General features: G+C 38.6%; 4 protein-coding genes across 8 annotated transcripts; 2 read left to right on the plus strand and 2 right to left on the minus strand.

The window, feature by feature from the left end:
* Window positions 1–1,507: 1,507 nt before the first annotated feature.
* Window positions 1,508–11,514, plus strand: LOC143861833 (TATA box-binding protein-associated factor RNA polymerase I subunit B-like). Of its 3 annotated transcripts, none has more exons than XM_077372773.1 (5): window positions 1,508–2,207; window positions 3,421–4,284; window positions 4,547–4,671; window positions 10,693–10,879; window positions 10,973–11,514. In XM_077372773.1, exons 1-5 carry the CDS (start codon window positions 1,646–1,648, stop codon window positions 11,335–11,337), a joined length of 2,103 nt encoding a protein of 700 aa, XP_077228888.1. In that variant the 5' UTR covers window positions 1,508–1,645; the 3' UTR covers window positions 11,338–11,514. The 3 variants fall into 3 exon arrangements, with proteins under 3 accessions (XP_077228888.1, XP_077228889.1, XP_077228887.1); XM_077372774.1 differs by having other exon boundaries at window positions 10,976–11,514; XM_077372772.1 differs by having other exon boundaries at window positions 10,693–11,514.
* Window positions 11,515–12,974: 1,460 nt separating this feature from the next.
* Window positions 12,975–15,537, plus strand: LOC143860539 (Pentatricopeptide repeat (PPR-like) superfamily protein). The gene has a single exon (XM_077371222.1). It carries the CDS (start codon window positions 13,307–13,309, stop codon window positions 15,038–15,040), a length of 1,734 nt encoding a protein of 577 aa, XP_077227337.1. The 5' UTR covers window positions 12,975–13,306; the 3' UTR covers window positions 15,041–15,537.
* A 1,839-nt stretch (window positions 15,538–17,376) lies between these two features.
* Window positions 17,377–20,727, minus strand: LOC143861028 (Pentatricopeptide repeat (PPR) superfamily protein). Of its 3 annotated transcripts, none has more exons than XM_077371912.1 (3): window positions 20,582–20,727; window positions 18,151–20,143; window positions 17,377–17,413 (listed from the first exon to the last, which is right to left on the minus strand). In XM_077371912.1, the coding sequence occupies exon 2, from the start codon at window positions 20,035–20,037 to the stop codon at window positions 18,253–18,255; it is 1,785 nt and encodes a 594-aa protein (XP_077228027.1). In that variant the 5' UTR covers window positions 20,038–20,143; window positions 20,582–20,727; the 3' UTR covers window positions 17,377–17,413; window positions 18,151–18,252. The 3 variants fall into 3 exon arrangements, with proteins under 3 accessions (XP_077228027.1, XP_077228029.1, XP_077228028.1); XM_077371914.1 differs by having other exon boundaries at window positions 18,151–20,135; window positions 20,582–20,704; XM_077371913.1 differs by lacking the exon at window positions 17,377–17,413 and adding an exon at window positions 17,420–17,824.
* A 3,247-nt stretch (window positions 20,728–23,974) lies between these two features.
* On the minus strand, window positions 23,975–26,816 carry LOC143861027 (uncharacterized). Its single transcript, XM_077371911.1, has one exon. The coding sequence runs from the start codon at window positions 26,575–26,577 to the stop codon at window positions 24,520–24,522; it is 2,058 nt and encodes a 685-aa protein (XP_077228026.1). The 5' UTR covers window positions 26,578–26,816; the 3' UTR covers window positions 23,975–24,519.
* Window positions 26,817–26,968: the final 152 nt, after the last annotated feature.

Genomic DNA, 26,968 nt, shown 5'->3' on the forward strand with positions numbered 1-26,968 from the left:
GAATTCCCTTTGCAAATTGCCTTTATTTATAAACCCTGCTATTTAAGAACAAAAAAGGGAAATAATATTACACGACTGACATCAGCACAAACATGTTTTGATAATCTGCACAAACTCACGTTTTCGTATATGTTTTAACCAGCTGCTTCAATTCCTAAAAACTGTCAGCAGCCTTTGACAGCTGTTTAAAACATATATGACAAGTTGAGTTCGCGCCGTTTATCAAAATATGTTCATGCCAATATCGGTGCCCTAATATTATAGTCTTCGTATGTCTATAGAGTGGATATTACCATTTAGGAAAGGTGCATTACACCACACAGAATGAAATTTTTCATCCCAATCTGACTAATTTTCCACTTTCGTTCTTTGGTTGAACCATGCATGTTTTTCATTTGACTCTTCTTAATTAAGAATAGGCTCGGAGCCCTTATTATCAGTGTGACTTATTTGCTCTAGGCTCTATGGGGTCATTGTCAGTTTCTCTCTGAGTGTTGGATACAACATTTCTCCACTGATCGACATGCAATTTGCCACCGTTTAGAAGACATCACTTTCATAGACCATGACTTGGATAGTTTTCTAGATAATGAACTGCAACTCCTTTGTTCCTGCTTGAATAACTCTTTAGCTCATATAGTCCGGCCTTAACCCTGCCCGAACCATTTGTGAAGCTCAACACAGGTACTCTTTGAACCCCAATCTGGGGCTCACTCCGTATTTCTATACAATGTAGTTTAATCCATTTTTTAGCATGTAACTTCAGTTTTGTAAAATGCCCATGAGATTTTATATGGTGCAAGCCCGTATAGTCCAGAAATTTTCAAAATTACCTTACGGCTAACACCATAGGATGATCCAAACCGTCCATTTGACGGGCCACAACATACGTCGTGCCCAAAAATCAATTCCTTAGGATGATCCCAACTGCGATCTATAGAGGGGTTTCCCAATATGCAGTTCTTATATATCATAGGGCTAGGATCATCCGATGGAAATGATTTTTGGGCACAACCGATTTAGTAGCCCATCAAATGGACGGTTTGGATCATCCATAAGCCGTACATCGCTTTTTTGAAAAATAAGGCATATACTGTATGAACTACATATTTTGAAAACCAGTATAGATCGAAGGGCTACGATCATAGGCACAACCTATGGTGTTTGCTGTACAGTACAACAGTTCTCCGGCTAGTTTTTATATGGTGTAAGCCTTATAGTCCCGTATTTCTCAAAAAGAACAGTACGGATCACACTATTGAATGATCCAAACCGTCCATATCCATAGGATCATCTCAACCCTCCGATCTATGAAAACCTCTATAGATCAGAGGGCTAGGATCATCCTATGGAAATGATTTTCGGAGCACAACCTATTTACGTTGTGTTCCATCAGATGGACGGTTTGGATCATCCTATGATGTGGTCCATACAGTACTTTTTGAAAAATACGGGCCCATAAGTGCTTACACCACATAAAAAACCACCATTTTGATTGACACTGGACCATACGAGAGACTTTAAAGATACTGCACGTTACGGGCATACACCATATAAAAACCCTCGAAGTAGGCGCGAGATTGATTTCAAAACCCTAAGTAAGAACCCTAGCTTAGCTTTCTCATTCATCTCAGTCCAAAATCCAATGAGCGATGTGGGGAGTTTGTACTGCGATAGCTGTGGCAATGTCGGATTCGAAGACGGTGATGATGGATTCTTCTACTGCAAATCATGTGGATTCCAATCTCAAGATATCATCGACATGATCGCTCAAGGAGAAGAAGCCATGCACAATTCCGTCTACAATCGATCCATTCTCTCTCAATCCAAATCCCACCTCAAAACCGAACAAAATCATTCTCATTCTCAATCACAAACCCCAACCCTAAACCCTAAAGTGGAAAAACCCTATTCATTTGAAGATGAGATTTCGGTCCCAATGGATTTTGGGAACCAGAAGAATTCGCATCCAGATGCGGATGAGCTTGCTAATGGGGTTCGGAGTCGGTATGTGCAGGGGATTCAGGTTATGATTCAGATGCAGTGTGAGGTTTTGGTGGAGAAATTTGGGGTTAGTGCTATGATTTGTGGAGTGGCGGGGACGATTTGGTTGAGGTTTGTTGCGGGTTCTAGGGTTTTTGATGAGGGGTGGGCTAATGAAGTGATTATTGATTCTGAGGTTGCCCATACAGAGGATGGTGAAAAAGGTAAGATCTCAATTCTACTCTGATTCTGCTCTCACACTAGCGGTTGGCTCATGTGTAGTTTAAATTTCTATGATCCAATAACACTGGAAGAGAAGTATTGAATCATTTAATCACTAAAATTCCAAAATTCCAGATTTATGAAAGGAAAATCAGAATGCAAATAATTTGGTGCTGTTACCCATTTGCGGTAATTTGGTGCCTTTTGCCCATTTGCTGTAATTTGGCGCACCTGATAATAAAGTAATTAAATCACATTGGAGTGAACTTAGCGTTGTGCACCCTATCAGAAGTAATGGTGGCCCAATTCCGCAAAATGTCACTAATGGAGTAACTAGAAAACTCCTTCCTCCTGCTGGCTCACAAGATAATCAACATCTTCACCTCCCAAGCCAACCGCTAGTGCTTTTCTTTATATCCTTGGACGTATACGATTCTTTTATGATCAGAGCACTAAATTACCGCAAACGTGCAAAGGCTCCAAAGTATTCTTCCTTTCTGACCAAGGTGATTCCATTATTGCACCCTTCCAAGAGAGAGAAAAAACATGTGGAGAACACCCAAGAGAAATCAAACCACATAAGAATATGGTTCCAAACAATTGGCCACGAGCAATGGATAAAAAAGGTGATTGCCGCATTCATCATCTCCTTTACAAAGGACGCACCTAGTTAAAACTTGTATACAATTGCATCTCTTAAAACATTGCCCTTAATGTTAAAACTTTATCGTTGGCTTTCTCCATTTGTTGTGAATTTTTTATGGGGAAAACCAAGGCATTTTGGCAGGAAGACATCAAGTCAATCATTTTTTTGTGAAAATTCTTAACATGCTTCACTTTGATTTGTGTTCTAATTGCTTTTATTTCTTCAAGGTCTTGTTTGTTCTTCTTAGGTTATTTCCTTCTATGAGGATTGGAGTATAAGTCTCATGCTTCCCCACTTTTTTGTAATAGATGAATATCCACATTATGGTACATTTGGATTGCTTGAATCAGGCTTTGGGATTAGCATCCTATTTTGATTATTAATGATTTTGGCATTTTGCGTCCCTTTGATTTTTCTTCTACTACCTTTTCTTCTTCAAGGTTATGTATGTGCTTCTTAGGTTAATTCCTACTATGAGTATTGGAGTATAAGTCCTATGTCAGTGGGTATAAGAATTTTACCTTTTGTACATGTTTACACTATTCTTAATCGTTTTTGTTTTTCTGCAGAAGCAAAAAAAATGCGCAAGCTTAATAGTGATAGATACAGAGGAGAGCCTCGTAATTTGTATGGAGAGAGAGCAGTTATGATTTGGTTTAAAAATCTGAGAAAGAAAATACCGCGGGCTTCATCTTTGGCTGTTTGCTTTTTAGCTTGTCATGTTGCCAGGGAGGCGATTCTACCAACAGACTTGTTGAAATGGGAAATTGAGGGGAAGCTCCCTTACTTGGCTGCTTATGTTGACATTGAAAAGCATATTGGGACTCCTTCAAGTGCATGCCCATTAACTTCGAGGACTTTGTTTAGGCCATGTCGAGCTGCTGGAGCATGGCAGTTAGAATCGCTTGCAGGTTCCATTGCTGAACAGATTGGCCTGCACCTTCCTCCAGTTAACTTTTATGCAATAGCTCATCGCTATCTCAGAGAGCTTTACCTTCCCATTGAAAAGATTCTTCCACAGGCGTGCCGTATTTTTGAATGGGCTAATTCTCCAGATTTATGGTTGTCGGCAAATCCATATCGACTGCCAACTCGCGTTTGTGTGATGTCAATACTAATTGTTGCAATACGGATTTTGTATAATATACATGGCTTTGGTAAGTGGGAAATGAGTTTATCCAATATCAACAACCCCATTTCTTCATGTAACCCAGTAGTCCAACTTAATCATGGATCAGATAAATCAGACCCTTCACATACGTTTGAGAAAGTGACCGATAATAACGGCTGTGATGTTTTTGATAATTCGGGTGACATGAAAATACACAAAACGCCAAGTACGAGCTCATCCCATACTCAGAGTTCCGAATTGGATGCTACAGAATTGTTGTGCAAGCTTGAAAAAGCGTATGAGAATCTCAATGCAATACCTGGTAACTCTCTAAAATTTAGCTTCAAAATATTCCACTATATGTCGAGATGTTACTTTGGTTGTCATTATTTTCATTATAAATGTCATTGATTATAAAACCACTTAAAAATTATATATACCTTTGCCTTATACCTGTGGACACCTAGATGTAGTTATTAGCTGGATATTATCAGAATGTATATTTATATGCTCTGAAGGAGAAGGAAAGGCTTTAATTGTTGAGATCTACTATTTTTATTAATTATTTCTTCTTTTGCGGACAGATTATTCAAAGGACTTGCCCTCGTACCTCAAATACTGCAAGGATGTTGTCTTTGCCGGACTAACGACGTCATATGAAGAGGAGAGTATAATTGAACAGTTATGGAATTTATATGAGAATGAAGAGGTAATTTGCTCCAGTCACAAGTTTTAGTTTTAGTGGGTTAGACTCTTTTTTTGGATATATCACTGTATCTAAAATAAAAACAAGTTTCAAACTAAATTCAACCCAAAGCGAAATTAAGTGCATAACTGAATAAATGACTAGATGTAGAGCAAGCTATGGTGTTGTTTCAAAGAGAAAACAATAGAGTAAAGGGCAAAGAGTTTCCTTGCATAATGCCAATCCAGCAATGGGACTTTCTAACACTAAAGCAGGCACGAAAAATGCTTATTTAACTTAGATTATAATTATACTTAAAAATAGAATTTCCAACTCAAAACCAATCTCTGAAAATGTAAAATTGGGACTTTCTAAACTCACATGAAATTCGTCTGAAAAATCAATAAAATTCTCAAGTAACCCCTCATCCTATTGACATTTTTTTTGAAATGGGTCCCTCATTCTATTGACATGAGCAAGACATTTGGCTTACCTTGTCGTAACAACACAATAAGGGTCAAGTTTGACACTTGTTCTTTCTCCTTTTCTCGGCTGAGTTATCTTCTCCTTGTTTATGAGGTTGGATTGCATCATCTATAATATATACTAACCATGTTTCTTTCCTTTCGTCATTCGTTTTCTTTCCATGGAAACCTTTTATTGCAAAACTTTTTCCTTCAAAAACTCTACTAGAATTTTTTTTATGGTGGATTTTTTTATTCATGCATAGCATGGGTGCAGCCCGTCATTTTACAGCGCATGTTTGATAAGATGGGGCCCACCATTTTACAGCTTATGTCTTGATATGGTAGGTCCCACCATCTCTAGATTTTCTACACAAACCCATACATATGGTGGGGTCCACCGTTTCACACCCATGAGTAGTCCCACCATCTCCACTCAAATCCAGGCATAGGGTGGGTCCCTCCATTTTACACCTCTTGTTTTGATGGGGGTGAATCCTATGATCTCCACCCAAGCCCATTCATAGGGTGCGGACCTCATGTTTTCATGGGGTGCGTCCCATTATTTTTCACCCATGCATAGCATGGGCCAAGAATGCTACTATACTCTTTGACTGGCCCTTTATGCCATCTTGTGTCTACAAAATTAGGGGCTTGCATCAGTTTCACGTGTATCATTTATGTGTTTAGAGTCGTACTTTTAATTGTTGAGATATTATTTTGCATTTCCCAGAAAGGCTCACTTCCTTTCTTCAGTGAAAAGAAAGTGAAGAGGTTATCAGCAAGAATTTTCTAATAACTTCTGTCAGTTTGTTGTTTATTTGATTACGTTTAAGCATTTTGGACATAATGCAGAATATTTATTGATAACTAATTGACAATCATCTATTTTGGTCAATTCTGAAGCTGCTGAAAATTTTTGGATAGTGTAGCATAGAATCAGTTGTCAAACAATTAGTAGATTTGATAAAAATATAAATAAAAAAATGACATGGTATTAATTGTGTCAAAGAAATGGCTCAGATATTTCCATCATTCTGAAGTAAATGCATAGTAAATTTGATAGTTCAATATAATTTCGTCATAACTATTTAATTTTATAAAGTTTACTTCAGAAGATCAGACTATTTCCGTCGTTCTGAAGTTACTGCAAAGTAAATTTGAAATTCATGGATTTCTCTTGAACTGAATTTGATAAATATTGCATGATGGAAAATCATGTTTTCAGTTTCTACTTCGGAACAACATTTATAAATTATAGTTCAACATACTTCATCATAGCAGTTTACATTAATGACTTTACAAATACTTGGCTTTGCCCTGAAGTAATATATTAATTTTATTTATTGAATAATGGAAAGTTGGAAACTACTATAGTAACTTCTACTTGAGAACTACATGGATTTTCAATCAAAATTAATTCCATATAGAAAGTTGATATCTTTGAAGTTGCGATGAACTTCTTAGTGACCTATATAGTGCCAAACAAATTTTAATGACAGTTATTTCTATTTCAAGAGATATTACAATGTGCATATATTCTACACTACCAGTTGCAACAATAAAAAGACAACTATACCTTTACACTTAAGATCAAAATAAAGTACACAATCTAGAAAAGATATATGTACGACTAAAATCTTTTTCTATGATTAACTCACTGAAGCCCCATTAGCTCTAAACACCCCTTGCTAGCTTAGGTGAACTACATTTTGATACCTCCCTTCTAAGATTTTCTATTGGCTTCTCTGTAATTCCTGGGAAATTTCCAAGCCTTGTGATTATGCCAGCGTATAGATGGGAACTTGCAAGAATTATGAGTAACAACTATTGAAGGCTTTGCTGCTCAAAATTTATAATGTTTTATATTTCCATTTCGTATACAATCTGTAAATAGTTCTTTCCATGACTACTGAATGACAAACTGCTTATTTGTTTAACGGGGTTATGATTCATGATTGATATTTATTCTTGGTTCACAAGCTATTGCTCGTAGATTTCTATGCTACTATTGAACGAGGAGTGTGGTTGCTTCAGCCATTAACATGTCTATTTTTGGTGTATGTAGCCTTGTCTATATTATTTCTTTCCTTATGTTATATTTGTTATTCCTTCTATCTAGGGGCATTCTGTTTATTCATTTTATTTTCGGAATGTCATTTTACTCTTTTCTTTCTCTTTAAGTTGGAAATACTGGAATGTAACCTATGCTTTTGTAGTTTGGTTGACTAGAGTTCACTCTCTAGAACTTGAGTTTCAACATGGTAAGCTTCGCAGGGTGTACCATTGGTCATGTGGACCCTTAGATGATGAGCTCAAAGTAATTTGAGAATCACCATGACTCGTAAACGTGCACTGGGAAAACATCATGTAAAGGATAATGAAAGTTCCCTTCTTAGCCTTGGACACCCATATAGGTCATATTAGATAAGGAATGTTGCTGAGAACTTTGAAGAAATAAGTGATGACAAGTTCTGGCACACAAGCTTGCTTCTTGAGGATTCCTGGTTTGGGCCGTCTTTTTAAAGAATGTTTTCCTCGGCTTTATAAAAGGCTTGGGAGATATGTGTATCCTTTCCAAGGCATGCTTAGAAGCAGCGAGTGAAACTATCCTTCACATAGGCCTTGGAGGTAGAGAGATTCTTACTGAGGCCTGTTCTTTGAAATCCATGAGGTAAAAATGGCTTGTAATTCTGAGCTTGTTGGTCGTGCATGGACCCCATTGACTGAAGCTATGGTTCTCACAATGTTTTTAGTTTGGAACCCATGCAGATCATGAAGGTCATGTGGTTTCATACAGCAGTGATTTCTAATCCATCCATTCAAAACTGTATCAGAGTATGATTCTATCATAAAAGGCCCTGATATGCTGCATTTTGTAATGGAAGAAGGCATTGTCATTTAACCATGATGTTATCATAATACTAGAGGCATCTGCTAATCAGCTCATCTACTCTCGATCCTCTAGGTTAGTGAGTTAAGGGAGGGGAAACTTGCACTGGAAGTAGTAGGAAACTACTATGAACATAATGATCAGTTTTTACCGTTCAAAAAAAAAAAAAACGTAATGATAAAGTCATATTCTTATAGGCGTTCTATTAATTTTGCTCCTTTTAAACTTATGGGAGCATTCATACTTCAGTAAAATATAAACCTATCCATTTATTTTCTTTTTTGTAGATCAACTGAATGCCTTAAGGGTGTGTTTAGCAACGATCTAAAAGATCGTTTTTTTGTTTTTTTCCCGATTTCAGAAACACAAAAACAAATAAACGAGTTTGGTGCGGTTTTAAAGAAATGTTTTTCCATTTTTTTTTCTGTTCCAAAATCGGAAAAAGTGGATCAACTTTTTTACGTTTCTCATAAAGAGCGAAACGATTTGTCGGGTTCGGCATACCACCTATCTCCAAAAAAAAAAAAAAAACAGGGAAACATACCTTTGTCGTACAACCTTCTTCCACAAAGCACAAATCTCCTTGCATCTTCTCTCAAGTTTCGCCCATGGGAATCAAAACCCTTCAGCAATCACTTGCCTCTGAATCATCGAACTGGCCCTCAGAAGCTTCGAGTACAATGGCGGAGGAGAAACCCTAACTCACACCCTCTGTTTCTCAGAATCTTCTTCACATTATCTCAAGAAAATTTCACTAAATTCTAACATTCCAGTCTCCAAAACAAATACTTCATCTTCATCTTCTTCTTCTCTCCCTCTCTCTATCGCTTTGTTTTTTATTTTCTGCAGTAGAAACCCTAACCTCAAGAAGCTTCCATTAATGGCTGTTAAAGAAGATGTTTTAGGAGAGGAATCTAGACATGCTTGAGTTTTGAGGTTTTCAGATGGATTCTGGGCCTGATTTATCAGCCTTGTCCGGATTAGTAGCAACGAGGAGGATTTGTCCGGGTTAGTATCAGAAAGGGTAGAATCTCATGACAAGTTCATGTATTTTTTAATTTTTTTATAAGGTCACCATATCGGGCTTAATAAGCATTTGTCTGCTTCTATCTTTGCAGAAAAATCTCTGAAGTTGTTTGTTAGTATTTGAAAGGGTTGAAAGAACACCCTGAATGTGAGAAATCAATATACTCGCGGGGTTCCAAGTTGTATCCCTTGTAGATTTTAGAGTCGAAGGTTGTTTTTTTTTTAAATGCTTTCCAACTTTTTATGTCAATTGCCAAACACGATTCTGATTCTTTAGAATTATTATCAAAATCAAAAACAAAATCAGTAAACAAAAACAAAATCAGGAAACAAAATCAGAATCGTTGCCAAACACACCTAAAGGATTCAGAGGAGAGCTTCTGTGATTATGAAGTAGGCTTGCCAGCTGTTTACAAGATTATTAGTTACATACTCGCTACAACAGCACTAAGGGCATCATGCTGCTTTTGTAATAGATGTGCAGTTTCAGATATAATTGGCATTATTTTATGGTACATGTCAATGCCAATTGATCTAATTATGGGAATTAAATCCATCAACAGATGTGGCCATTATCATTCCCTTGGAGAAGAACAACATGCCTTCCACTAATGTTTACCAGAAGATGTGTGCGATCCAACATCAAGGATATATACAAATGTCCGGATATCACATCCCAAAAGATGTGGCCACCATCATTCCCTTGGAGAAGAACAACATGCCTTTCACTAATGTTTACCAGAAGATGAATGGGATCCAAAGCAAGGATATATACAAATGTCTATAAAAGTGAGACAGGAATTTACATCTGAGTAATTAAGATAAGCACTTATTTTGATCTTGATATGTATCGTCGCCGGGAAAAGAGTCCATCTGAGGATTAGATGCTGGATTTCTGACCGCATTTCATATTATCTAAGAAATATCTGATGTTTAGATTCAAAATTAAGAACCCAGGTCATTGGCATTGTTTTCTATTTGCCCTAAACCATTTGAGGATTCAATGTTTGCCCTAAACCATTTGAAGATTCTGTAAAAGTATTTCAGATCTTGGTTTATGTAGCAGTAGGGATGTAGACATGTAGTGACTATTGTGATGCCAAGAAAAAAGCTTTATAACTGCTCTCACAAATATAAGAAGCGAAACTCTTATCTACCATGAGAACCACTCCAAAATAAATGATAAATGATATAAATATTAAATAACAAACACTGCCAGCCAAACAAAAAAAAATACTGAAAAACTGAACGCATAACATTGTCCTGAGTAGTCACTGTATACAAGATTTGAATGCTCTGGTTACTAGAAAAAAGCACACTACCCAATTCCATAAAATACACACTGAAATGCTCTTGAATGAAACGATTTGGGATCTAACTACAGTAAAATTGATTTTCTGCGAGATGATTATTATTGTTGTTGTTGACAACAACAAAACACGTCAGTGTATCGGGTTATGCCTCCCCTGAACCCCCTTGCATACCATTGGGATATGTTGGATTATGCTTGTACCATATTTTTGTCTTGCTGTTTAAATATAAATTCTTTTATTGTAGGCTGTTGTTCTAAAAAATGCCGACATTTTTCTATTTATAAATAATATATGATATGCATCCATAAAATCCGAGTCTGTCACATATTTACTTTCTGCTCAATTTCAGGATGTCAACCTGCCAGTGGATTCAGAAATGAGATGCAGTGGCCTAGACAAAAAAAGCTCAAGAGATGAAGGTCATATTAGTATAGATGACAAAACCTTGCAGGATAAAGCACATAAAGCACATGTTAAGGAGACCATGGATTACAAAACAGCCGACAAGAAAATCGCTCTCCAATTGAGACATGGAGGTAATGATAGCATGTCCATAGATAATAACAAAATGGTAGTTGACACAAACAATCACACAAGATGCAGTCTAAGCAAGTGCTCTTCATGTTCAGAAGAAGAAATTCCTCCAACTGGTCACCCCTCGACAACTCTGAAAGATAAAGCACTAGGGAGGTTGAAATCCAACATGGAGGAGAATTGGTTTACTTACATTCCTCCCAGAAAACCCTCTTCTAAGAAGCAAGGTTATTTGCACTACAGGAGGAAGATGAAGGATGGCATGTTGAATTATGTGGCACATGCCGATTACTATATATTACTCCGTGCTTGTGCTAGGCTTGTGGAGATCGATGCCCGAATCATGCATCTTGGAGCATTGAAACTCGAGAGGAGACTCTCATGGATCGAGGGGCGAATTGATGACACCTTACGGTCCATGCCGGAGCTCTTAGATATGTTCAGTGATTCCGACTCCTAAGGATTTTGATGAGATGCTTTGACTTTTCTAATTTCAAAATCGTTTTTAAGCCTTCTTCGATATCTTGGTTACATCTTTTGTCATGGTGGCTAGACTGTTTTACTCACTGCTTACTGTGAATCTTTCTCAAATAGGCAGAAAAAACTAGCGAATTGTGAATGGGCTGTTCATGCTCAATTTTGACTTATTTCTAGCTCTTCACTTTTTTTTGAGCATCTACTTCTTACCTTATATGCGTTTAGGTCTTTGAGAAGGTTTTGAATGGTTTGCCTAAATTGATAGAAGTAAACAAAAAGAGCCCACCTGTAAAAAATCAGATCTGTATTAAAGTTGCCGACTGCAAATGAGAACAGATGAGAAGCTGCTGAGATTCTCTCTGAAACTTGGGTCTTTGTCATTCATGAACTTGAATTAATGATGCTACATCGTCTCCTATTGGCATGCCTACTGTCAACTTTTGCATTTTGGTAGCTACAAGTGAGAAGACAACATCTTACTGGAAGCTAAGGGAAGAGATTAGGTTTATGAATTTGATCGGCAATGAACTTTTTATTAGAAAAAAAAATAACAGAAAGAAAGTGAAACGAGGTTGCCAATGTTCGTGGCGCAAATACTGGTGCCTCACTCTAAGTGGTGTGAGATGGGTAGGGCAGTGGGAGAGATTTGAGAGGGCACGATTTAGATGAGCCTGAACCTGGGAAGTGGATAAAAATCAGAAAAAGTCGATCCTATTTTGAGTAGAGATTTTTGTTTACGGATTTTTATCCACTCTTATCACTTGGAGACACTAGGAGAGTTTTGGGGTGTGTGTGACTTTTTACTGTAAAACCGAGGAGCCTTGTCCCCATGGCTGTATTTAGGCTTAGTGTTGCCTCTGATTTAATACTCCATTTAAAACATTTACAGCAAATAAGGGAAATGCCATTTTTAAACGTATTAAACGAGTTTCTTTGGCCAAACTTTCCACATAAAATTTTTAGAATTTTAGATGTATTAATAAATGTGTTTTTTTGTGTTTCCATTTAGATAAGGGCATGATATCTGCACCCATATATTTTGATAATGGCGGTACTCACTTTGTCTTACTCTTTTCCAATTGGGGATGTTGATAGAGTATTCTGATGGAAGAGAAGAGCTAAATAAAATTGTCAAATAAAGTGAGTAGTGCCATTATCAAAATATGACAGTTCAGTCCTGTGGGCCGACTTTACTTTATGTAAACTGTGAAGTATTGGACATGACGTGCTTGCCCACACATAAAATCTCGCTACATCAACAGGAGATTTTGTATGGTGTAAGCCCTTTTAGTCCTGTTTTTTTCAAAAAGGATGATCCAAACCGTCCATCGGCTAGGATCATCCTAAGGGCACAACCTATTTATGTTGTGGCCCATCGCATGACGGTTTAGATCATCCTATGGCGTGGTCCGTGCAGTACGTTTTGAAAAGAAAAATACGGGACTATAAGGGCTTACACCATATAAATAATAACTCTATAAACAGAAAAGTAGACCGAAATAAAGCGAAGAGTGCCATTATCAAAATCATAGAGCGCGTCCGACCGCGTCTAACAAAGTTAGCACGTCAGAATAGCATTCCACAAGTTATCTCCTTATCCCAAAGATTTCCTAAGGACAAATCTACTGCACTCAAATCTCTTAAAACACAACAGCGAAATCCCATCTCTAAAACATATTTTCATGCTAAGTTCAGGTACTGTTTTCTTCTCTGCTATGCTTTTTTTTTTTTTTTCCATTGATATGTTTTTTTTTTCTTCCTGCCTATTCTTACCCCATGAACACTGAACACAAAAGTTCATCTTTTGATGGCCAAAATTTCTGCTAAATTCTTCACTCCCTTGCTTCCATTCCACACCCACATGAAAACCATCATCCCATTCTGAATTTCAGTTTTTACAGCTGCATAAACCCTAATCAAAACCCTAGAATGTAACACAAAAGATCACATCAATGGCTATCTTTTGTTCTGAAGCCTCTCCACACATTTTCCCAATCAGTAAACACATAAAATCGATAACCCATTTTCACCAAGTCTGCATTTTTAGTTGCAGAAACCCTAACCCTAGCCTTCGAAACCTAACTAGCGTTAGGGTTTCTGCTGAAATTCGGGCAACCCATTACCAATCACTTGATTTTGAGGAGACCCATCTCATTAAACTGCTGAACAGATCATGTAGAGCAGGCAAATATGGTGAAGCACTATATTTCCTTGAATGTATGGTAAACAAAGGCTATAGACCAGATGTGATTCTATGCACAAAACTTATCAAAGGGTTTTTCAATTCAAGAAATATTGGAAAAGCTGTTGGAGTCATGGAGATCTTAGAAAAGCATGGGAGCCCTGACGTGTTCGCCTACAATGCATTGATCAGTGGGTTCTGTAAGGCGAATCGAATAGAGTCCGCCACGAAGTTTTTGGACCGGATGAGAAGCCGAGGCTGTTCGCCCGATTCTGTTACTTATAATATACTGATAGGGTGTCTTTGCAGTAGAGGGAAATTAGGTTCAGCTTTGGAGGTTTTGGATAGATTGTTGGAAGATAACTGTCACCCAACTGTTGTTACATATACAATTCTGATAGAGGCAACAATTATCCAAGGTGGGATTAATAAGGCGATGAAGCTTTTGGATGAGATGTCATTGAAAGGTCTTAAACCTGATATGTATACTTACAATGTGATCATCAGAGGAATGTGCAAAGAAGGAATGGTGGATAGAGCTTTCGAATTTATTAAAGGATTGCCATCTAGAGGTTGCAAACCAGATGTGATCTCATATAATATCTTGTTAAGGGCTCTCTTGAGTCAGCAGAGATGGGAGGATGGAGAGATTTTGGTGGGTGAGATGGTTTCAAGAGGTTGTGAGCCAAATGTTGTTACTTACAGCATATTGATCAACTCGCTTTGTCACGAAGGCAAGGTTGATAAGGCAATGGATGTGTTGAAGGATATGATTGAAAGAGGATTGACTCCAGATACTTACAGTTATGATCCTTTGATTTCTGCATTTTGCAAAGAGGGGAGGTTGGATGTGGCGATTGGGTTCATGGAGTATATGATCTCCAATGGGTGCAACCCGGATATTGTTAATTATAATACAATTTTGACAGCACTTTGTAAGAGTGGGAATGCAGATCAAGCATTGAAGATCTTTTCTAAGATAGGAACAACAGGTTGTTCTCCAAATGTGAGTACTTACAATTCAATGATCGGCGGGCTCTGGAATAGTGGAAACAGAGCGAGGGCTCTGGAGATGGTCTCGGAGATGATGGAGAAAGGGATTGAGCCAGATGAGGTCACCTACAATGCGCTAATATCATGCTTATGTAGAGATGGAATCGTAGATGAGGCGATGGGATTGGTGAAGGACATGGAGAGTAGTGGGTTTCGACCCACAGCCATCACTTACAACATCGTGCTACTTGGATTGTGCAAGGCACATAGGATCGACATGGCCATCAATGTACTTGCCGAAATGGTTGAGAAAGGGTGTCGTCCAAATGGAACTACCTATATTGTACTGATCGAAGGAATAGCCTATGCCGGATGGAGAGCTGAGGCTTTGGAATTGGCGAAAGCACTTGTTGTTAGGGATGTTGTACCTGAGGATTTTCTCAAACGCTTTAACAGGACTTTCCCATGCTTGATTTGTACAAAACTATGTCTCAAACTTAAGTCTCTTTGATAAGAGGTGGCCATATAAACCAGAATTTTATGATCCAAACCAAACTATCTAATGATGATGAGATTCTTGATCAGCACTGGAACCAAAGGCAGATGAGCCATTCAAGTAATCAAGTACATGCAAAATGAGAAGTGTAAAAAGCTGGTCGAATATTGTAAAGGCGGTATGGAACCTTGAAGGTTATTGAGTGCATTTGCAGTGGCTTCAAATTGAGCCTGGACGGGCTTGACTTGACCCCTCGTCTACCATGCATGACTTGAGCCAGATCAGAAACCAAGCCACCTCTCTATTTTTCTCTCTGGCACAATTGCAAGACTGCTGCAACGGCATCTTTGGTTTGCTCCTACTCTATTTGGAGCATCTCTTTTTTCTCTTTATTTGAATCTGTTGATCAACTGGATGTAAAAACTTTATTAGAACAAAAGAGATTATTTCTGAGTTCTTATATACAAAATCAAGGCCCTAAAACTGGCAGTTACTCAACTGGATTATTTGCATGTTTTGCAGCCTTGAAATTTGCCTCTGCATATTTGCAATCCACACTAAACCAAAGAGAAGCTTTAAAGAATTTTCTGAAATTTGTAGTACACATAAAGGAGGGCAGCGTGTCTTCCCTTGACCACTTACTGAATTCACGTCAGTGTTTAGATAACTCTACGAATCAATCTGACTCATTGAGTCGGTTGGGTTCTACCTAGACAAGTTATTGTCTTCACTTAGCCACTTGATTGAGTTCAAATCAGTCTTTAAAAACTCTACGAATCAAGTATAAATCATTGAGTCGGTTTGGTTTTACCTAAGCAAGTTGTTGGGCAGATCTAAGTTTGAGCCTACCAAGTTAATCAAGAAGTCCTCTGACTCACCCAAATTAATAAAAATTTGACCCCCATCAATCATTAACTTACCTGAGTTGACTCTGTTTTACCTTGGCTGAGTTCTTGTCCCAGACCGTGCTTTTAAACACTTTCAAATAGCCCCTTCAGCCCATATCTTAGATTGGAAGGCTGGGCTATGAGCTTAAAATACAGTCCTTAACATAGTACCTATTCATCCATTGCTGTTACACCAACAGATCCAGTGCAAGCAAAGATGACTTTCCGCCATCGTCTGGAACGAATTTATCATTCTCTCACATGGCCTAGAAGTGCTCCAATGGATGTTCAATCTTAAGTTACCCTGACAAATAATGAAGTTTTAGCCATCCCCAAGAGGGGTTTACTGTATGATTAAAGATCTAGACATGGGGGTGTAGCTTAAAACAAGTAGGGAGAACAAACGGATCGAAGTGGACAGCCTGTGTTGTACCAATTTTCTAGACTCATGGTCAATGAAAAGTTGAGGCAAATCCATCTACAACTTTGATTTCATGGATGATATAAACAAGTGATACATAATCATTTACAAAGGTTACTTTCCACACTTCCATGATCTGCCGGTCACCCTCCTATCCCTCCTATCGAAGGACAACAAGGTTATACAAAGAACACAAGGCTTGACCCATCTTAGTTCTGACATGATAAGAATTTAATACTTATGCTATTTGAGCTTTGACAAACCTTCCAGTCACAGCCAGCATTACTGGGTAATCGGGTTTGAATGTTGCCAGATTAACTTGAATGTACAAGATCTTGGTGCCATTCTCAGCTTGCAATAGAGCAGCATAAATTACAAAGCCAAACCAACTTAAACCAGAAATAACACAGAAATGGGTAGAGAAGTCCAGTCCATCAAGGTGCAGACACAAAGATTCATGGCACAAACAAACCGTATTCAGAATAATTAGAGAAAAGTTCTAACGTTCGTGCTTGCTCATGCCTAGAAAGAGCTTGATGGAAAAAGAACTGAATGTTGCCGGATTAACTTGAATGTAAAAGATCTCGAGCAGTATGAATCATGAAGCCAAACCAACACAAAAACAGGAAGATAAGTCCAGTGCATCCAGGTGCAAACGCATAAAGGATTCATGGCACAAACAGACCATATTCAGAACAATTGGAGAAAAGTTCTATGTTTGTGTTATTTCATGTCTAGAAAGAGCTTGATAAAAAAAAAGTACAATCTGTGCATACCTAAATCTGCAAAATTTTGATTCACATCAAGCGACAATGAAAGAACAGGGTGCCAGATAAACTCTGTTCATGTCTAACCTCAAAAGCAATCATTTGCTCTTTCAATAACTCAAAACTCAAGCATCATATACAAAAGTTTCAGATTGTAAAAGGAAGAATTTTGTGGTTTTTTAGACAGTAGTCCAACTTGCTTGATGGATTCCATGGATGAGAATTCAGCCTGCTTCTTCTTCTTCTTTTCATGCGGCATCAAGTAGAAACTCCAGATAGCTTCAATAGCAATGTCTAGACATAAAGTGCTTCCCTGGAATCAACAAAGCAACAAAAAATAACATGGATCAACAACACAAAAGCCGCACACAGAGAGACTATATCTAGCATAGAAAATCCTAATGGAGCTGTTAGGCACAGGGATGAGTATCTCTGTATAGCTATTCTCGCAACCAACTTTCCCCTGCTGCTAAACGTGGGGAGGTAGAGAAGATTTCAGGACGGGCATGGAGGGTTATGATCAGATGATGGAGAGTCTTTGTGGGGGCACTTTGACTGGATGCAATGGACAGTATTCTGGGATTAGCATCTCATGTTTCTTCTCCTCACATTTTAACCAACGAATCTCCACTCTCACTGGAGAAACCGGCAAGAATCCAGTTCTCCCAGGAATTTGGATTTTCGAATGCTGGTGAAGAACGAGGCCAATGAGGTTCGTCTTTCTCTACAAAACAAAACCCACGATGATGAAAAAATGAAGACCTAGGGCCCATTTGGACAACTCTTAAGTTATTTGCATATAACTTTTATGCAAATAATGGAAATAATAGGTTCAATTTTATCTTCGAATTGTGAACTTGATGGCTTCCAAAGAGGCCATAATGCAAGTTTGCAATCATCGACCCAAAAAACCTTATTTGCAAATAATGACCAATTTCTATGGTATCCGAAAATGCTCTTAAACAGTAATAAAAATATAATTACATACAAATGTATGTATCTAAAGATCAAATGCTGTAACAACTACTCAAGAAGGAAAGAAACAATTACCTCTTGAAATAGCAAAATGCTGCCCGCAAAACTTGTATGCCCAAAATAGCAGATCCCTAATCAGATGGTAATGAAATTGGTCTAAATTTAGCAGCTTGCCCTTCATATCAAATTTAATGTTGATTCTTCACTAAGAACCTTGCGTTCAACCAACTTTTTATGAAGTCTGATGGCCTCATCAGTCATGCCAGCAGCAGCTACCCCTTTGACAAGAGCAGAGTAAATGGTTTCATTGGGCTTGCATCGGCCCGAAATCATTGTATCAAGAACTTGGATTGCAGTATCCACCATATTCTTTCTGCATAATGCCTGGATCACAACACTGTAAGTACTGGCTCTAGTCCTACGATGGCTCGTACCCATCTTCCTCAACATCTCTACAGCATCCTCCACTTGATCCATCCTACAAAACCCCCCAATCAATGCACTATAAGTAATATCATCTGGATGAATTCCACTAGCGGTCATCTGGTTAAATAGAGCCATTGCTCCCCCCATATTGCCCTTCTTTGCTAATCCATCAATGATGGTATTATAGGTGATCAGAACAGGAGAACAGCCGATATCCGTTAAAGAGTGAAATATATCCAAGACCTCATCTGCCATGCCCTCTTTACATAGAGCACCAAAAAGAGTATTGAAAGTAATTATATCAGGAGAACAACCTTGAGAAACCATCTGAGCTAAGAAATCAATTGCTCGATCCAAATACCCGTATTTGCAAAAGCTATTGATCAAGATATTGTAAGTAACTACAGTAGGAGGATGAGAACCCTGGTTCATGATTGAAAGAATCTCGTCCGCCTCAGGCCAATTACCAATGCTGCATAGACAGTGGAGAAGGGTGTTGTAAGTGATCGCATTGGGCTCAAACCCACGTGATAGAAGATCAAAGATCACCAAAGTTGCATCTTTGTATTTTCCTTCTTTACAAGTCATATTTATGAGCGAGTTATATGTAACAATATCAGGATAACAACCCTCTACTGCCATATCATCCAAAACCTCAATAGCGCGTTTAGTACCGCAGTTCCTACAGACCAGCTCAAGCAGCACAGTGTAAGTGATCAGATAGGGAGGACATCCTTTTCTCAACTGTTCCTCCCAAAATCGAACTGCCATGTCAGACCTACCATGATCGAACATGGACCGTAGGATTGTATTGTACGTGATTACATCAGGAGGGCAACCACTTAGGCTCATGTTTTCTAGTAGTTCAATAGCAGATTTCAAGTGTCCTTTATTACAAAGACCTCTAATCAACATGTTGTAAGTGATGATATCGGGCACTCCACCCGACATAACCATGACCCCCAAAATCTTGCTTGCCTTGTCAATCCTGTTTAATTTGATTAGACCTCTGATTAAGTGTATACAAGTTGGGAAATCCGGAATCTGACTAGCTCTTGCCATAACATCAATTAAGTTAGAAGCTTCAACTAACTTCCCATTCCTGCAAAAACTGCATAGGATATCTTTGTTGGTCTCCTCGCTATTTTCAACAAAGGGTCCATCCGACCACGACAAAGCTGAATTTGAAGGTCTCCGATCATCGATTTGAGTTTCACTCAATTTCTTATGTGTAGCTGTCACAGTTCTTTCTAAGTTGAGATTGTTTTTGTTTTTCCTACCCTGATTAACTCTATCAATGCATATACTCCTTTGCTGCCCTCCACATTGTAGCAAAAACTCATTTCTTTGTAAACCAAAAGCATTTTTGAGTCTAAGTTCGCCCTTCATCAAACAATCAAGATGGAATGTAGATAAGCTGAGAGATGAATTCTGGGAAAGACCATAGTTAGGGTTCAAATGATTTGGGCATAAATGTAATCCGTGAAAATAAGGAACACTGCCCATAGATTGCTGTAAGAAGATAGTGGGCCCCATCTGTTTTGAATAAGGTCACAAAGGCTGATGATACATATAGAGAGAGAATCAAACCATGAGCTGTGTTCTCATATACTTTCCTTAAAGCAAGCTTATCACTGGAACCCTAAATCGAAAAGAAAATGTTAAAAATAAAAAACCCAAATGAAGAACAAAGCATAATAACAAAGCATTCTAATCATATCTACCAATAGCATTTTCTGTCTAATGAAAAACCCAATGGTTGAAGAAAACCTAAAATCCCTTTGCGTATAGCAAAGAATAAAATAAAACAAATCTCTGTTGACTCCTACTTGAATAATCGAAATGAGAAAAAAGGATAAAAACAACATTGAATTCAAAAACCCATTTGAGGAAATTCAAATCGAGAAAACATAAAGCTAAAAGTCAGCCATTAGAACATCTTGAACTTTCTTTCTAAGCAAAAGCTAACATTCATACAACTTCAATAAGCTGTTTTATTGATATGGGTTTAAAAGATAAAGTGAAATGAAGTTAAAAGAAAACCCAAAAATATAAATACAGAAATGAAATGAAAACGTACTTCTCTTATCTATTCTTCCATTTTGCACCACTTTTTCTTCTGTGAGAGAGAGAGAGAGAGGGTTTTCTTCTATTTTTCCAGTTTTCTTGTGTTTTTATGTAGAGGTCTAAGACGGACGTGAATAACAAGGGTTCCGAAGAAAACCTAGCCATGTCAGCTATAGACGTTAATAACTAGGGTTTCAAAGAAAAACCTAGCCACGTCAGCATCTGAAGGCACTATCTATCGCGATATTAAAAACGAAACGAAAATAATCATATTATATCGCGATATTGAGGAGATGTTATGACTTATGAAAGGTTTTAAATTTCGGTTTCGGAATGCGTTTCGGTACTCAACGAAACCGAAATTTCGTTCGAAATCCCACGACTGGAAAAAAGTAAGATTTTATACCGCCTGAAATTTCGGGCGAAATTACCGAAATTTATGGGAAACGATCAAAATTTCGATCGAAATAAAGTAATGTTTCGTGTTATCCCAATTTCGATTTCGGTGGGTGACGCCCGGAGAACAACGGGAAGCTAACCTCCCAAGAGCGAGTTTGAATACACTGGGGATATGAGAAGGGCTCTGGGCTTTTCTCGCTTGTAAGTTATAAGGACAGTCGCCAGTGACTAATAGTATCGAACAGACAGAAGACCCGCTTATGGCCCTTCTCCGCGGGTGGTGAACTCGCTTTGGGAAAAAACGTATTAGTAGCTTATATGCCATGGGAAGGCTACAATTCTGAAGACGCGGTACTCATTAGTGAACGTCTGGTATATGGAGATATTTATACTTCTTTTCACATCCAGAAAAATGAAATTCAGCTCTTTGTTCAGGAAGCTAGTTGTTCAGCAAGGGGGTAGGTATATATATATAGATAGATTTCAGTCGAAATTTAAAACCTACGTGAATAGGAACTCATATGCCAAAAGGGAATAGGGCTTTTCAGTAGGTAAGCTAGGTTTGAAGATACAAAGTCTCAACCAGTTGAGTTGAGATACACCGGTGACCGACCCAACCCCTAAACCTCTCGGTTTGGTTGTAGTTGTTTACCTTGTAGATTAGTAGCATTTTTTGGTTGATGTTTACCTCTCTTTTTTCTTCTTTTTTTTTATGACGTAGGGTGTCCCCACCCCACTTTGTAGAGTGGGACTTATTCCCTCCGGATGGTTGATGTTTACCTTGTAGTAGATTAGTAGCATTTTTTGGTTGTCAACCTCGTGAGTAGTGGTACGCAGTGTTATTGCCAATATGAAGAGGAGGAATAGAAAGACAGAGAAAAGGCTTCATTCCCAAGAAATCCGAGCAAAATTCCACCTTTTTGTTGATTTTGGTAGATTTCATAAGTAGGGGCCATGGGTGACACATCAGCAAACATGCAATGATTAACAAGGAAACATCCATGATAGTCTCTAGGGATGTCAATGCTGTTTTGGCAACCAAACAAGGAGTTTTATGACACGGCAACCGAATGTCAAGCAAAATCCCTAACATAAGAATAGTTGTGGAGAATCATAATATTTGGAAGGAAATGAAATCAAAACAATACTACGTTGTTTTGACAATGACACTCCCCACTTTTTTAGAGACTTTCTGATTGGCCTTTGATAAGGTTTTTTTTTTTTTTTTTTGGTGTGTGCGTGTGTGTTTGGTTGGTGGCGGATGGCGGGTGGCGGGGTTGGGGGGTGAGCTTTTTGATAGTTTTATGGGACAAGCTCTTCTGGGTTTTAGGGGTTCTTGAAGTTAATTATATTCTTCCCTACAGAAATCAAAAGCGTGTTCCTTTTCTCTCAAGGTTGGGTGAATAAATAATGTTTTGATGAATAAATAATGAACAAGATAAAAGTTGACCACCTAGGTATGGGACTAGGTGGGACCCGTCCTGTATGGGACAGTTTTAAAGGGCCTACCTTAATGCGTTCCATTAGCTCTGGAACTTTTGATTATTGGTAAGGTACCTAACATTTGGTATTAGAGCTACCACCACGTCGAATGGGTATTCACCTTATCAATTATCAAATCAATGATGAGTTCCGTATGGCGTATAAATTGGTGCTTGAATTGGACCGAATCAAATATTTGTCTGGCTATTGTTCTATTGTTCCCTCGAATCCATGGAGTAAGACATCGATTTCTCCATAAGATTAATTATGTTGACTGCATGATGAACTCCCCTGAAAAGGCATTGGCGTCCCGTGTTCGAGTCACGGAATGAGCAACCTGTGGAGATGACTACCTGGAAAGGGCTATCGACCTGGTAAAAAGCCAAACTGAAAGCCGCCTGAGAAAAGTTGATACATAATGGGCCGCCATGAAAGGGGCAACCTGTGAAAAGAGGTATCTGGAAAAAATGCCAGAGTGAAAGCCATCAAATAGTGGGCCGTCGAGGACAGCGGATGCAGAAGCGCGGTGGAATTAGACCTGGCAAACGGGTGGGTCGGGCTGGGTCAACCCACGGGTGATGCGGGTGCGGGTCACACGGGTCGGGTCAGGAGATGACCCGCATTTTTGCGGGTCAGAATTTAGGTGACCTGCGCGGCCCGCGGGTGGGCCGGGTCAACCCGCGGGTCACCCGCAAATTCAAACAGTTGTTTATTTTGGAAAATTTTATCACCGGATTTTGATGAGGGGGGTATGGCCGGCACCGTGGGATGATCCAAACCATCCATTAGATGGCCCACAGCCTAAATAGGTTGTGCCCCAAAAATCATTTTCAATAGGTTGATCCTAACCCTCCGATCTATAGAGGGTTAGGATCAAGTGATCAACCCTCTAACAATCAAATCGGAGGGTTGGGATCAACCTATGGTTCTAGCCACAACCTATTTATATTCTATGGTGCTAGCCATAACCTATTCAAGCATCAAACCCTTAAAAAATAGATTAGCATGACAAAATCACCATCCTTTGCATTAGATAAAAAAGCCATCTAACTAGATTAGCATAACAAAATCACCACCCTTAAAAAGGCCAAGTGACTTGCGGGTGCCCGCGGGTTGACCCATGTTTTTACGGGTTGGGTCACCCGCGGGTTAGTTTTGACGGGTTACTAAAACTCAGACCCGTGCCCGCAAATTTGTGGGTGGGTCGGGTCGACCCGCGGGCACGGGTCGCTTTTGCCAGGTCTAGGTGGAATGTTACGGTCTTAAGTGGGGGCCCGCCTAGGTAACCAAGCCTGGTATGGGACATGTTTAAAGGGCCTAGCCTAACGTGTTCCATCAGCTCTCGAGCTTTTGGTGCATTGGTTAGGCACCTAACAAAAGTTTAAGAAATTATGTTTCCAGCGCATTCCCAGCATTCCACCCCTTCTTTTGACTTTTCCTGAAGGAGGTGGAAATGCTGGAAGGGGGTAAAAATATCATTTCCCAAATAGCTACATTGCTTCTACTAAATAAAATAAGAAAAATATACGCAAATTCAATATTTATATGGATTTAAGTTCTTTCTTTTTTCATCTCATACATACTATTTACAACATCAGATACCACCATTTCTAGACATCTCAGGAAATGGTTTACTCAGCATTTGAAGCTTCCCAAACATGACATATACCATTGATAAGGGTGTTAATTATTTCAATAATAGGTCAAGTTCCCTGTTTGTTATGACTTGAAATAACTCCAGGGCCTCCATAGAGGCATTCTTCTTATGAAGCCCATCCAAAAATGTAATGTACATTGAGTGTTCTCGACTTTGCCGCAAGCTTGCTTCTCATCAAAGAGCTGTTCTGGACTTTGCCACAGTTTTCAATCCTATTACAGATAATTACCACAATTTCCACTCCAAAAAGCAGCTCATAGCCTCATCCGCCTGACTCAAAACACTTAATTATGCATGGTAGTTACAATCATTGCTATAATCATAATGTGCAAGGGCCCTAGTCTCCGTGGAATGAAAAAGTATTAACTGTTTCATTCATTTGGCGTGTTAAACAGTTCCCATTTATCAATGTATTATAAGTAACCTCTTTGAATCATCACTTTTAACATTGCATGGGCTTCTTTGGTCTTCCCTTCCTTCCTGAAAGCATCCATCAATATGTTGATAGTTATAACATCAGGTGAAATTCGTTGATCAATCATTTGCTTGAAAAATCTAGCAGTTGCTCTCCACTGGCCAGAATAGCAACAACAATGAATAAGAGTAGTGTAAGTGATGACATCTGGTTGAATCCCTCTATCCACCATGTCGTCAAAAAAGTCTAAGGCTTCCTTCCACATTCCTGAATTGCAGAGGCCGTGAATCAAAGAATTGTAAGTGATAATATTTGGAGAATGCCCTCTATCCACCATCTCATTTAAGAGAGTTTGGGCAGCCTCAACTCTACCAACTTGACATAGTCCACCCAATAGAGTACTGTATGTAATAACTGTAGGCTTCAATCCATTAAGATGCATTTCTTCAAAGAGCCTCAATGCCTCATCCATCCTCTTACCCTTGCAATACCCATTAATCAATGCATTATAACAATAATCATCTTGTGTTAGTCCCCTAGCCACCATAGAATGAAATATTTTTTCTGCATCGTCCATTTGACCTGCTAAACAGTATCCATCCATCAGGGCAGTATATGAAATTGTATCAGGCTCCTCGCCTCTTTGAATCATCCCTTCTAACAATTTATGTGCTTCTATGATCTCCCCTTCTTTGCAAAGAGCATCCATCAATATAGTGAAAGTTACCACATTTGGTGAAGGTCCTCTCTCTACCATCTCATCAAAATATCTAATGGCTACTTTCCATTGACCCAAATTGCAGTGACCATGAATTATAGAATTATAAGTGATCACATTTGGTGAAATTCCCTCACCCACCATGTTATTAAAAAGTTCCATGGCTTTCGTACACAATCCAGAATTACAAAGGCCATATATCAAAGAATTGAAAGTGACAACATCTGGTGAAAGCCCGTGATCCGCCATCCCATTGAAGAGAGTTCGAGCAGCATCAATCTGGCCTACAAAGCAGTATCCACAAACTAAAGTATTATACGAAATCGTATCGGGTTTCTCGCCTCTTTCGATCATCATTTTTAACAACCCATGTGCCTCCCTCAACTTCCCTTCTTTACAAAGAGCATCCATCAATACATTGAATGTTATAACATCAGGTGCGATTCTCCAATTGATCATTTCACTAAAAAGTCTTATAGCTTCTCTCAAATTTCCTAAACTACAATGGCAATGAATAAGAGAATTATAAGTGACAACATCAGGTGAAACATCCTCCCTAATCATTTCTTCAAACAGTTTCAAGGCCTCACTAATCAATCCCCCTCTACAAAGACTACCAATAATCATGTTATATGCAAACACATTAGGCTTACAACTCATTTCCCTAAGCAACCTGAGAGCCATTTCAGTGTTCCCAGCTCTACAAAACCCATTAATAATCGATCCGTAAGTAAGTACATCAGGTGAGTACCCTATCTTGAGCATTTTATCAAACAGTTGGATTGCATGAGCCAATCTATCAGATCTACATAAACCCTTAATCAAGGCTGCAAAAATTACAGTGCCAGGATCGTAGCCCCTTTTCATTATATCACCAAAAACTGAAAAACCGCAATCGACCCGATTCATATGACAACAACTGTTAACTAAAATCTTCAGTGTATAGTAATCAGGAGAGATTGATACAGACCTCATCTTATTATACAATGAAAGAACAGTGAAATAATGCTTCATTTTGTTAATTTTTCCCAATAGGAGATTAAATGTATAAATAGAAGGGCTTGGCTGCATGCCCACCATGGTATTAAAAGTACCCAATGCATCTTCATAGCTAAGAGACTTGGACCTAAACTGATCTCTTATGAAATTCTCAAATTGGGTTTGACCCAGAAGATCAGAGGAGGAAAATGATGTAGATTTAGAATCAGAAACAGTTATTCCAACTGGGTTTACATTTAAATATGAAAAATAGCGTGCAAAGAGAGTAACCCTTTGAGCAGTACTTCTTGAAAAATAATATGAACAAGAAAGATAAGAAGGTGATGTTCTTGGCACCATTTACATAAAGGGAGAAGGTTTCTCTTTTCTTCCTTTTTTTTTCTTCAGCCTTTGAAGAGATGAAGCTTCTGAAACTTTATATGGGATTCTCGTGTATGACGAGGGTGAGTTCGAGCAAGAGTTTCCCGTTATAAATGGCGACGGCAACAAATGGAGAAAGATTCTCGCAGCTGTATATGTCGGATGGCTTTGCAACTGTTTGGATTACAAGAAAATCATTTCTGACGGAAAATATTTTCTTCAGAATTTTGTTTCTTTACGCTATTCAGAGGGAAAGGGAAGTGATATTTACGCCCCTTTCGATCACAAGGGACACCCAACGTCAGTGTATCAATGGCAAAAAGGGAGATGATGATTGCAAAGTACACTGGCAAATGGGTGTCCCTGGTGA

This window comes from Tasmannia lanceolata, unplaced genomic scaffold, assembly GCF_043159265.1.
Source record: "Tasmannia lanceolata isolate RefF3 unplaced genomic scaffold, GAP_Taslan_0.1 ptg000037l, whole genome shotgun sequence".
Taxonomy (NCBI): Eukaryota; Viridiplantae; Streptophyta; class Magnoliopsida; order Canellales; family Winteraceae; genus Tasmannia; species Tasmannia lanceolata.